This window comes from Cibotium barometz, chromosome 1 (assembly GCF_041138505.1).
Source record: "Cibotium barometz isolate CiBa-2024 chromosome 1, ASM4113850v1, whole genome shotgun sequence".
NCBI classification, from domain to species: domain Eukaryota; kingdom Viridiplantae; phylum Streptophyta; class Polypodiopsida; order Cyatheales; family Cibotiaceae; genus Cibotium; species Cibotium barometz.
Genome location: NC_141046.1, coordinates 16554679 through 16566425, shown reverse-complemented (window position 1 = coordinate 16566425; position 11747 = coordinate 16554679). Strand labels below are relative to the sequence as shown.

The window sequence follows — 11747 nt, the reverse complement described above, 5'->3', positions numbered from 1 at the left end:
GTCTTCCTCCACCAACACACATCCTCTCTGCAGAGGCAAGGTCTGGCAAGCACCGATTCTTGTATGAGAGAAACTCCATCAAACCATACTCCCCGAGAATAAAAGTAACATGTAACTTCCATGATTGAAAGTTACCACCATCCAACTTGTCTGCCTCATCTAGAAAATGACAAGAAAGTGGTACGAGAGCCAAATTTAAAGCTATCATCATTGATCCAACCAATAGACCAAACCTCATAAGATAAAAACTGTCCAAATCGAAAAACGCTACTGTAGGTCCCTCCTCCCACCAAAACACAACCTTAAGAGGCTGGATAGTACCCAAAAATCCTCCTATAGCAAAAAACGCAAAAGCTTCTGTCGACTGTACCTCCAACCTTGAGGCCACCAGAAGAGGGAAGCAAAAAATGTAAATTTGATATAGAGAGGAAAGGCAACCACACAGGGCCTGGGAATATGCTATAAGAGGGTTCAAGTGGAAAAGGCATCAACAAGGACTGTAGCTTGGACTCTCCTCAAGAAAAAAACGCACAATCTCAAAAGAAGAAGTGTCCTCTACAAGTACCAAGGGTGCCACCAAAGCCAGAGCCACCACAATCCCCCTCTGCACAAGGAAATGTCCACTGGAGAGGAAAACGCAACCAAAGAGGGGCTGTTGTCTTGAAAAAAAAAGCTGCCAAGATCCAAACTCCAAGTAGGAAAGAAATGCTGATGAAAAAGTTACCTTCTGGCTGCAAGCAACGAAGCCAAACTGAAGGAGAACCAACAAGAGCTGTCCAAAAAACACAGCAAGAAGAAGACTGCAAATCTATGAAAAACGCAAAGGATAAGGAGCTGTAAATAGGGCTAAATCTAGGACAGTAAATGGAATCGCTGAATCGGGAGCGATGATACCATGAAAGAGTGCACAGAGCGGAAGCAAAAAAACACTAGTGTGTTGAATAGAGAGTGCAAGAGAGAAAGAGATATGGAGCAACTATGCTGAATATACTGAAGCAATACAATCCCAAGCAAGAGACACAAGCAGTCTCATAAGTGAGGGAGCAAAAGATAGACTAGGCAAGATACAAAAGTGAGAGACCAACCCACCTATTTATAGGTGGGGAGAGCTGGCCGACTGAAACTGCATATGCTGGCCGATTGGACATCTGTAGCTAGCTGATTGGGAAAAAACCATACAGGCTAGGAAAAATCCCAAAAAATATGTATAAAATAAGGGTGGCCAGCCCACAATCAAGGGCCATGCAAAAGGGACCAAAAGGACACCAGAAATGGGCAAAAACTGGGGATGAATGTGCTAACAACTTTTGCACACTCCCCCTTCTTGGAACCCACTCCTATGCCATCTTTACTAGTAATGTGACCAAGATACTTCACCTCACTAGCCATGAACATACATTTGCTTTCCTTGGCATACAATCGGTTGACATGTAAGGCATCCAAAACCATGTGCATATGCTTCAAGTATCCATCTTCACTCTTACTATACACTAAAATGTCATCGAAGAAGACCAACACAAACTTATAAAGGGTTGAAGTACTTTATTCATCAAGGCTTAAAAATTGACGAGTGCATTGCATAGCCCAATTGGCATAACCACGTAGTAATAAAACCCCTCTTGGTCCTAAATGTCATCTTATACTCATAACCACTCGTCATCCTTATTTGGTGGTATTCGGACCTCAAGTCAATCTGGGTGAAGACACAAGCGCCTTTCAACTCATCCAAAAGATCATCGATGCAAGGTATGGGATACCTATTCTTAATAGAACCTTTGTTCAAGTCACAATAATCCACACATCCAAAAGATCCCATTCTTCTTCTTCACAAGAAGCATCAAAGATGCAAAGGAAGATTAACTTGACTTCACCCATCCCATGTCCATCAATTCTTGCATTTGTTTCACCCATAGTCACAGGGAAGGGGCATTTTTAGTCTTGGGAATGTTGGGGATGGCAACATCTTCCTGTTCCCATTCCCGTCCCATGTCACTCTATAGTCACAGGGAATGGCCATTCTCAATCTTTTCCGTCCCCGTTCCCCATCCCCATTTCACGTCCCATGTGACTATGGTTTCACCACCTCATATGGTGACTTGTTGCCTAGTATTCAGCTCAAGCTCCATCCCATGATCAATATTACTTTTTAGTGGGACAAACATTTGGGGATATTGAATACATCCTTATACTCATCCAATAGCTTTTACATATCCTAGTGCACATCCTTCTTATCGCCATCATTATCATCATCCTTGCAAAGCTATAATATATATACATAACCCATCTTTTTGAGCTCTCTTAAGTTGAGTAGCATTGATCAAGGTAAGCTTTGATGCATTGACTCCCATCAATGTAACACTCCATTCACTATACAAAAACCACATGAAACCTTGCTTTAAATTCATAGTAGTGAAGGATCCAAGACTTAAGAGCCAATCAAAGCCAAGAAATATGTCAATGAGTTCCATGTCAAAAAAACAAGTAAATCTGCTTCGCATGTGTATTCTTTTAATAGCTCCAAACTCACATCCATAGTTGTCATGTATAATACCGTATGGAAAAATATGGTTTGATATATATATATATATAAATATCGTACGATAAAATATGGTATTTTAAAAAAAATACTTATAAACTTAGATATTTTCAATTCGAGATATGGAGTATTTTAAAAAGGAGGAAAGCATCATAGTACAAAGGAAGCTCAAACAACCATAGACAATTAAAATAAAGACCATTATCTCCCCAAAAAATTAAATTATTTCTTGGAAAAATCCGTACAATATCGCACTGTACTGTATTTTGTACGATATGGTGTCGCCATATAGAAACAACTATGCTCACATCTTGACACATCATTGTACAATCCATTGCAGCCCCATTTTCCACTTGACCTTCATGAAAAGTTACCAAAGGTATGAATTATAATTTAGGACTGCACAATGACTTCTTATTTATAAAACTATGCGTACTTCTACTATCCACCAGAACATGAATCACTCCACCATTGACATTGACCTTGAATCTCAAAGTGTTTGTACCCTTGCATCTTGCATAAGAAGCTTGAGATAAGGTTCACAAGGTAGACTTCATGCTTGCTCTCAAAGTACACATAAACATCACATCATCATACTCTTACAAAGCCTCTTGCAATGTACCATCGGGGTCAAAAGAAAACTCCCCATCTAGTGTATGATCATCATCACCCTTGATAAACTCATTGCATCAACAAAGGCCTCATTGTCTTCCGCATGTTCATCTTCAATGACCTCGGACAAGACCATATTGATAGTGACATTTCTAAATTTGCATGTTTTATAAGTTCTTATGCTCCTTGTGCCACTTCTCACCATATTTATATAACGAACGCCCTTGTTTCTCAACTCATTGATTCGATCTTCCTTCATGAACTTACTTTTGTTAACACCACCATTGAATGGATTTTTATCCCCACTTGAAGCTTTAGAAGGAATCGAACCAAATCAAAAATTTAGCCTGAAACCACCACCCTAGACGATAGGACATCTAGGAATGGCAAGAGTTGATGAGACATCCGTTGCAAACTTTCCAAACAGTAAGGCATTCGAATCATAACCCCATGAAAGAAAGATTCCAAACCCTAGAAAAACACAAGCGAACCAGCACACTACAAATGACCTGTTTCCCCTTTTTTCCATTCTTTTTTTTTGAAATGCTTTTACATTCTAATGTCCCAAAAAAAACGCTTCCACATAAATCCGGGCATCCCTTGATAAATCTTGACCAAAAACTTTCCAAAATCTCCTCAATTGATGACAATTTAAAATCAATGTTTCCAAAGCCATCAATGCCACCCAAATTCAACACTTCTTTTGGCCATAGTATCCAAGCTTGAAGCATTTCCATGTTAGAATCAAGATTTTCAAAAAAAAAATTAGAGAAAATTCAAAAAAAATCAAAAACATCAAGAAAATCAAAAAAATTTAAGAATCACATATTTTTGAAAAAAAATTGTAAAAAATGAATTAAAAGAAAGATGCAGATGGATCAAGAGCTAGGCCTTACACCAATGAAAGAAAAGAAGGAACTCGTTAATGTGGAGTCTAGAGACATACTGTTAGATCTCCGTAGCACCGCTACGGGTGCTACTACAGGAGGGGACGGCCTCTGGCTCACCACCCAACCGCAGAGGAAGAATGAGGATTGCCCCTCATCCCCCAGGCTATATAGTGTGTGGCCTACCGTCCACACTAGCCTGGCCGCCCATGACTCCGCATGGACGTCCTCTCCCACTGAACCCCGGATGGTCACGTCCTCGGCCATCCGGTCTGCCATCGGTCACAGGCGTTACAACCTACGTGACACACGCAGACCTCGTTGGCAACCTCCTCGTACCAAAAGAGACTCAATGAGAAGTAAAGAAGTGGTGGGCAGTCCCCTCTAAAGGAGTTAGCAGCCTCCTCGTACTGTGGCTAGTATGCTCACTGTTGCTGGGCAACCAGCCATGCATGGGCAACTGTGCAACCATTCCAATTCCCACTGACCTATTTGTCTCGCAAACCTAACCTTGACCGCTTGTTAGGATCTTCTTCCTTCATTGATTGTGTGCACACCACATTGATTACCCAGTTAGCTGCTGTGCTGGCTTTACACTTGCTGCCCATAAGTTGTTGCCCTAAGTTGTTGCCCAATTTAAAGCCTTTACCTTTGATTTGATTGCTCTGATAGCCGCACACTTGTTGCCTCACTCTTTGAGACACCCTAGTACCATACAGATTTGAGAGTCTTAAAGGAAATTATATCAACTTGTCTCAAAAAGAGCATGCCATGGATGAAGAGAAGAACTTGAGAGAGCAACTACTGTTCTGCACAAGTTCTTTTCTGAATGAGAGAGCAACTACTGTTCTGCACATGTTCTTCTCTGAATGAGTTGCATTTATTAGTTTTATCTCAAAAAAAAATTGTTTCTCAAGGACAAGAAAGGCTATAAATCATTCTCTCCTTTGTTGGGCACTCGCACGTTGTAGCACGTATATCATATTAGTCTTCCACATGCAAAGCCCACCACCACAACAAATTGCTCACCTAACATGAATCTTGTGGAGCGACGGGAGGGGAGAATCGAACTCGCACCCCGCCCCTCCCCCAAAAAAACAAACACATGAAAGCGAACACATGGGGGTACAAGCCTCTAAAAGAGGATGGATGGTAAAGTTATACCGTGAAGAAGGTGGCCCCTCAGAATCTTGGGGTAAACGACATGAGGACTTGGCTCCAAGCATTAGCAGACTCAGAATTCAGTCTATACAGGGCCAGGTTCATTGTTTAGCAACAAAGTTGGTACATGCTAGCTAAAAAACGTAGAAAACCACAGTAAAACGTTCCCAAAGAGCTAGTATTTTCTATAGATGAGTTGGCTCCAAGGATTAGCAGTCTCAGATTTCAGTCTATATATGGTCAGGTTCACTGGTTAGCAGCTATATGCTAAGAAAACAGCATCGAAAAACACTGTATAATTCTCCAAAAGAACTATTATTTTCTGCAGATAAGTTGATGCAGCAGCCAAATCTGAAGTTTGAAGGGTTTAAAGGCCTTGGGTTACCGATCTTCCCACATGCAAATTAAAATGGCCAAGTGATAAGGGACTTCGAGACGTGCAAATAGGAATATAATATTTCTATGCTGGAGAGGACAACCACAAGCAGAACCGTTACATGGTAGCTAAGATGCACATATTGCTGCAATTCTTGCATACAGAAAGGTTTAAGGCTGTAGAAAGTGGAAAACCTTGTTGACACCGGTATGGATCCCCTCCCAAATGAAACAGGCAAATTGATGTGCACTGCCAGAGGTAATACTGAACTAGCCATATCAAGCACAGCAACTTAGGAGCCTGCCTGAGGATGGGTTTGTATAATCTGTTCACCTAGTAGGGGGGCAGCAGGAAAGCGGGCAGAAGGCATGCAACAATTTAGAAGTATTGGTGTGGTGGAGCACTGAGAGGCAAGTAGCTACTTATGGGTTAGTTGTTAATGAATACAGGTGACAGGTAAGAAAGAATATCTTTGTGACCAACCAGTTCAGCACTGTGTACATGAAAAATACCAGGAAACAAGAATCAATAATTGCATTGATCTCCCAAACTTGACAGAAATGGAGCGACATCTTGACTTGATGACAGCCGGCACACAAGTATTCAGCTCATCACCTCCACCATCCTTAAAGTGCATGGTGTGGCTTTCCCTCCATGCATCATTAGCACCAGCCAGTCTTTAAGTAATGGCATGTATGGCTTTCAACTCATGCACCCTACTGGGTTAGCTTTAGTACACTCACAAAGGTTCCGACTTTATTTTCGAAGATAAAACTGATAACTTAGAGTACAAAGACTTGAGCAGTTATACTTGAACCGATCTGTAAGGAAAAGGGCTAAAGCAGCCATAACATCACTAAATACGTGAGGCATTAACTTGACACTTTATAATTCTTTATCTGACACACCTGAAAATTTTGAAACCATGATAATTCAAATGTTTAAAAGACACAACGCTCCCAACAAATAGCAAAAAAGAGATTGCCCTTACCCATGAGAACTGGCCATTCCGCAGCTTGTGATTCTTTCCTGCAAGATGAGCATCCAGAGGGGTCAGCTTCAGAAGTCTTGGCGCAGCAAACTTGTTGCCTGCTCTTCCACTGAATCCTGTCTTCAGTTTCCCATCTTTGTCTTTGAACATTGTGCTGATAAGAATCAGATAGGTATCAGTTGTAGCAAGCACCCATTTGCCATCAAATGTGACATCAACATGTGTGATTGGAGACCCCAATCCAGGAAAGGCAGTCTTTGCCATTCTCATGGAGCTTGTCCCATACAGACGCACTTTACCATCTTTGGACCCAACAACAATGCAGCCATCACCAGTGCTAGCAAAGCACTGGAAATTAGTGCCTCTTGCAAACTGGTGCCCCTCGGCCCAGTTTAAGACAGGGCTCACGAGGTCTTGGACAATACCATGGCGATCCCTCATGTCCCACCTGCACAATCTGTTATCATCTAGGCCCAAGAACGTAGATCCGGAAGCATCCAATTGTGCCCCCTTGCTTTCATTCGTCACGTCTCGCATTGATATAGGTGTGCCATCTTTCTCAAATTTCCACTCTGCCACCACTTTGCCTGTGGGTATGTCCATCTGATGCACCCCAGATGAATGAAGCTTGTCCATGGCTGGGCTTAGAAGCATCATGTTGGTCTCTCCTCTTATGAGCATGGCTTTCTTTGGGGTGGATGTGGAATCAAAACCCGAAAGGGTTTTCCCATACTGCACAGCTATGCCCTTGCCATGTATCCCTGACGCCATGTTCTTGACAGCTTCAATGCCTGTGTCACTCACCAGGAAGCTGTGATCGAGGGCGCCCATAACCAAGCTCTGGATACCTCCTGATGCAGACTCATTGAAGGCCTCTTTGAGGTCCTTTTTGGAGAACGTGGGGGGCTCAAGGCCATCTTCTGCGTCTTCCCAAACAGAGTCATCAGCATCCTGAGGCTTGGCCCAGCCCATAAAATCCTTACCGAATACTTTAATCTTGTTTTCTTCAGTGGCTTCAAGGAGGTACGTGTTTTCAAAAGTGCAATTCTGATGCTCTGCTACAAAGTCCTTGTAGTCTTCGAGCGTTGCAAATTTGAGAGCCCAGACGCCCTGGTGGACAAAATCAGCCCGGAGCTGCTCATCGAAAAATTTCATCTGCAGCCGGGCATCAACACGGGCCCTCACGTGGCTGCCGATGCGCAGGATCCAGCTTCGGAAGCCCTCGCCACCGTTGGATTGCAGTGGCCACGGGTCCTCATCCTCACCGTCGCCTTCGTCTTCATCACCGTCTCTGACAAAATTCCAGCCAATTGCCTTGTCTGCCACGACCCATTGAGCCTTGGGCGTGTTGCCGCCGATGTGGCGGTACAGCTTGACCTTCTGTGCACCGTTGAAGGCGGAGGGCGGTGTCGCCATGTTGAGTGAGAGAGAGCCCATCTTCAAATCAAGCGGCGAAGCTTTGCCTGCGGAGGGGGAATGGAAGGCAGACGGGGAGTCTTGCTCCTCATGTTGCAGCTGCTGTGGAGAGCCATCGGATGAGAGGTCGTCTTCACTGTCGGAGAGGTTGCCTTCTCTGCTGTGGGACGCTCCCATCGTGAAAGACTGCTGGAACTACGAGAGCAACAGGCTCTAGGAAAAACCCTCGAGGAGGAACAAAGAAGAAAACGAACAAGAGGAAGATAAGCGGGAAAACAAAGTTCAAATTTGGACGGCGTCGGGAGAGAGGGAAGTTGTGAAATGGCTGGATTCATTCACACCAGAGAGCATTAAATAAGTAAGGATATCATGTGTTTCGTTGATGTTAATTAATTAAACCAACAACTCAACCTTAGCATTTAGTTTCTGAGCCATGAACTTTACCTTCGTTTTTTCCCACGTGGTAATGCGTGATCTCTTTTCACGCACCTTTAGCTCGCCCCTCATCAAAAACCAGTGTTCGGGAAAAGGGACGTTCCTCTTAACCTAAAACCCATTCATTTTAGCACAAATCTATCTCAAGAGGAAGCCTAAACCTTCTCTTTCAGACCTAAAAGGATTTCAACTTGAACAAGTAAAGGTGAGAAGGAAAATATTTAGTTCATGTAATGATGAAAAGGATATCCATATATATTGCTATTTCATAATTCATTGAACTTTTGAAGTTTAAAGTTTACCTACCAGTGGTTGAACTTTTGAAGTTTAAAGTTTACCTACCAGTGGGAGTCTGGTGATTGGGCAGTGGGCACGCCACATATTCTCCAATGATCGAATCATTTAAAATTTGATAATATCTATTATCATTAATAGATTGCCCAAAATTAAACTTTAAAGGCCAATTGCCAATTTGCACATGTGGTTGAGCAAGCGGCAAACTGCTAGTGGTAGTAACTGAATAATGACGCTCTTCAATCTTGAATTTCGACCTCTCTCGGCCTCCAGGATCCCTTCATTTGACGTTCGAACTGTTCAGCGCTCGCCCTTTCGCTTAGAATCCTGATTCCTCAAGGCCCAAAGGCTCGCCACTCTGCTCAACTTTTAACTTTCAAGGCGCTCAACTTCTCACGTATTCTGAGTACTATTGTCCTTGTGTCGTGCGGACCTGCAAGCTACGGACCTATGCTGTCTCTCCCAGCAGGAACCTAAGCACAGTGAGGCTCAGCCATTCAAGGGGAGACCTCTGTCACTTCTAGGCACTCACTAATCAACTAAATTTCGTCGTTGTGCGATCGCAATAACTCGTGTTTTCCTGTTGATTGGTTTTTTCGCCCATTCGTCGTGTGTGTTCACAATTGGGTCAAGCCCTATTAAGTGTGTGTTTCTACATACCTTAAGGTATCTACAAAGCAAATCTTGAGCGAATGGTCAAGTGTATGCTAGCTGTAATGAATGAAAAACCAGGTGCTCCTAATCAACGATTTGCGCCTGTTTTTTGAGACAAGTTTGAGCTGGTTCTTTAACTCTATCCAAAGCCCCTTATCAAGAGGAAGAATTTAATGCCAAAAGCCCCATCAAAGCTCTCGCCATTGAGCTCAATTAAAACCTCCAATATTCAGTCATGCTAATCATTATGATTAAGCACCAATAACAATGCACTAATCATTATTATTAGTGCAGCATTAGCAAAAATCAAAGTTTTCGAGCTGAAAATTAAAAAAATTGGGTTGTTTCTCTTGGCAAATGAAAACTATGTACACGTTGATGAGAAAAGGGCTATGGGATCTAATTGAGCCTAGTGAAGATAGTGAGATAGCATGCCACTTAACACATTCAACTATCACAAAGCGCTTGGCATAATAGCTCGGAGCTTGGGAGATGAAGTTATACATCACACTGCAAGGACAAAAGATTGCAAGAAGGCGGAGGAACTCAACAAGATCTTTGGAAGGGAAACCAAGAGCTCCCCAAGGTTAACCTTTTCATGCAGTTTTGTAGACTAGACAAAGAAGAAACTAACACAATGGTGGCTCACATCAACAAGTTCAAAGGCGCTCAAGCAACAACTAGTGGAAATCAAGGAGAAGATGAAGCGATTGCAGTTCTCCTCAACAGCGTCAACAAAATCCCCTATGATGTTCTTGTGTCAACACTCAAAAATATCGACAAACTCTAACTGAAGTTTAGTCTTCACTACTTGAGCACAAGTCTAAACTCAAAAGCACATCAAATAACACTCAAGGAATCAATCAAGATGCTTTGTATGCTGGAAAAGGAAAAACTGTCAGATGTAATCATGGTGGCAAGCTTAAGCAAAAATCAAAGTTTTTCGAGCTGAAAATTAAAAAATTTGGGTTGTTTTTTAAGTGGTGGGATTGACTACTTTATCTTCAACACATTTTTAATTTCTCTCTTGCATTGGACACAATTCCAACAAATTGCAAGAAAACTATACCGGGACTAGACACTGGCCACCAATGAATCATTATCCGTGCAAAGACCTTCCCAACCTTCTCATTGCAGATTGTAAAAAGGGATAGACACTGTCAATACTATTAGTAAGACTCCCCTTGTCGATACTATCAATAAGACTCCCCTTGTCGTACATGATGGAGAGACTCACATTATAGCAAAATAAGTTTAATGGGGATAACTTTTACACTTGGTAAATGAAAACTATGTACACGTTGATGAGTGTTAATGGATAACATACTACCTTACACACACAAGAGAAAGAAGAGGAGAAGAATGCATGCAAGGGTTCGAATCCGGTGAGTGGCACTTAGCCAACCTTATGAGGGTTAACTCTTCGATGTGAAGCCCCTAGGGGCTCACTCCACACTCTCCTTGTGTCACCCAAAGAGAGATCCAATGCTAGGTAGAGAGCAAGAGGGAAGGAGCTATGGAGAGCTCACTCCATAAGTATGCAAATAAGACATGGTAGATAGCAAGAAGAAGGTAGAGAAGGTGAGAAAGAAGAGCATTACCATTCCTACTCAAATACACCAACAGTCTAAGCAAGCAAGCAAGCAACCATAAACTCAAATGAGAGAGAGAGAGAGAGAGAGAGAAGGCAAAACTCGGTTGAGACAAATGGGATTATCCCTTTTCATATTTCATAAAATGTCTTATATACATGAGCTCATATTTACAATGTCCAGGTGCCCAATTACAAGTGGGGGCCCAAAACTAGTCCTCCTAGTTTTACTAGCTCTATGTACATCAAATCCTCATGACGGGCATTACACATGTCGTAAGCTCAGTCATCCCAGGTCTCATTTACAATTAGCGCATTGCATGGCTTCAAAAAGATGAGTTACAAAAGGGCGTAGTAGCCGCGTGAAGGTCATGTTAATTGGAGTGGTTAACATACCCCCCGCCCTAAAGCAGGTTCGTCCTCCTCGGAGTTGGTTGGATCTATCGATAATAGATGGAATAGGTTCTGACAAAATCCTAGTGGGAGGTAGGAGCGGGAGGAGCTCGATGGAAGCTGGTCCAAAAAGTGGTCTCCATCATGTCTCAAAAGTTTGGAGTCACCAATCAAGCATCCACATGACACGCTCATAATATTCGAAGAGCTACGTGATTGTAGGCCCCTTATTGATGTCAAACACAAGGCCTTGGGTGCCTTCGTAGTAGTGGTCCTAGTTGGGGAACGACTCCAGCAGTGCGATAATAAGGTTGAAGAATCGGATGGTGGCAATCACTACTGGGTCGGGAACCTGGTTGTAGAGGCGGATAAATTCGTTGAAGCGCTTGACCATATGCTCC

The 11747-nt window shown here is 42.7% G+C and overlaps 1 protein-coding gene across 1 annotated transcript in view; it reads right to left on the bottom strand.

Moving 5' to 3' along the window:
- LOC147641655 (protein CYPRO4-like) overlaps positions 1 to 8287 on the bottom strand; it is a 13916-nt gene extending 5629 nt beyond the window's left edge. The window contains exon 1 of the mRNA XM_086797302.1: positions 6564 to 8287. Within this exon, the coding sequence (XP_086653428.1) occupies positions 6564 to 8156 (1593 nt within the window). The 5' untranslated portion in view covers positions 8157 to 8287. The remainder of the gene's footprint in view (positions 1 to 6563) is intronic.
- Positions 8288 to 11747: the final 3460 nt, after the last annotated feature.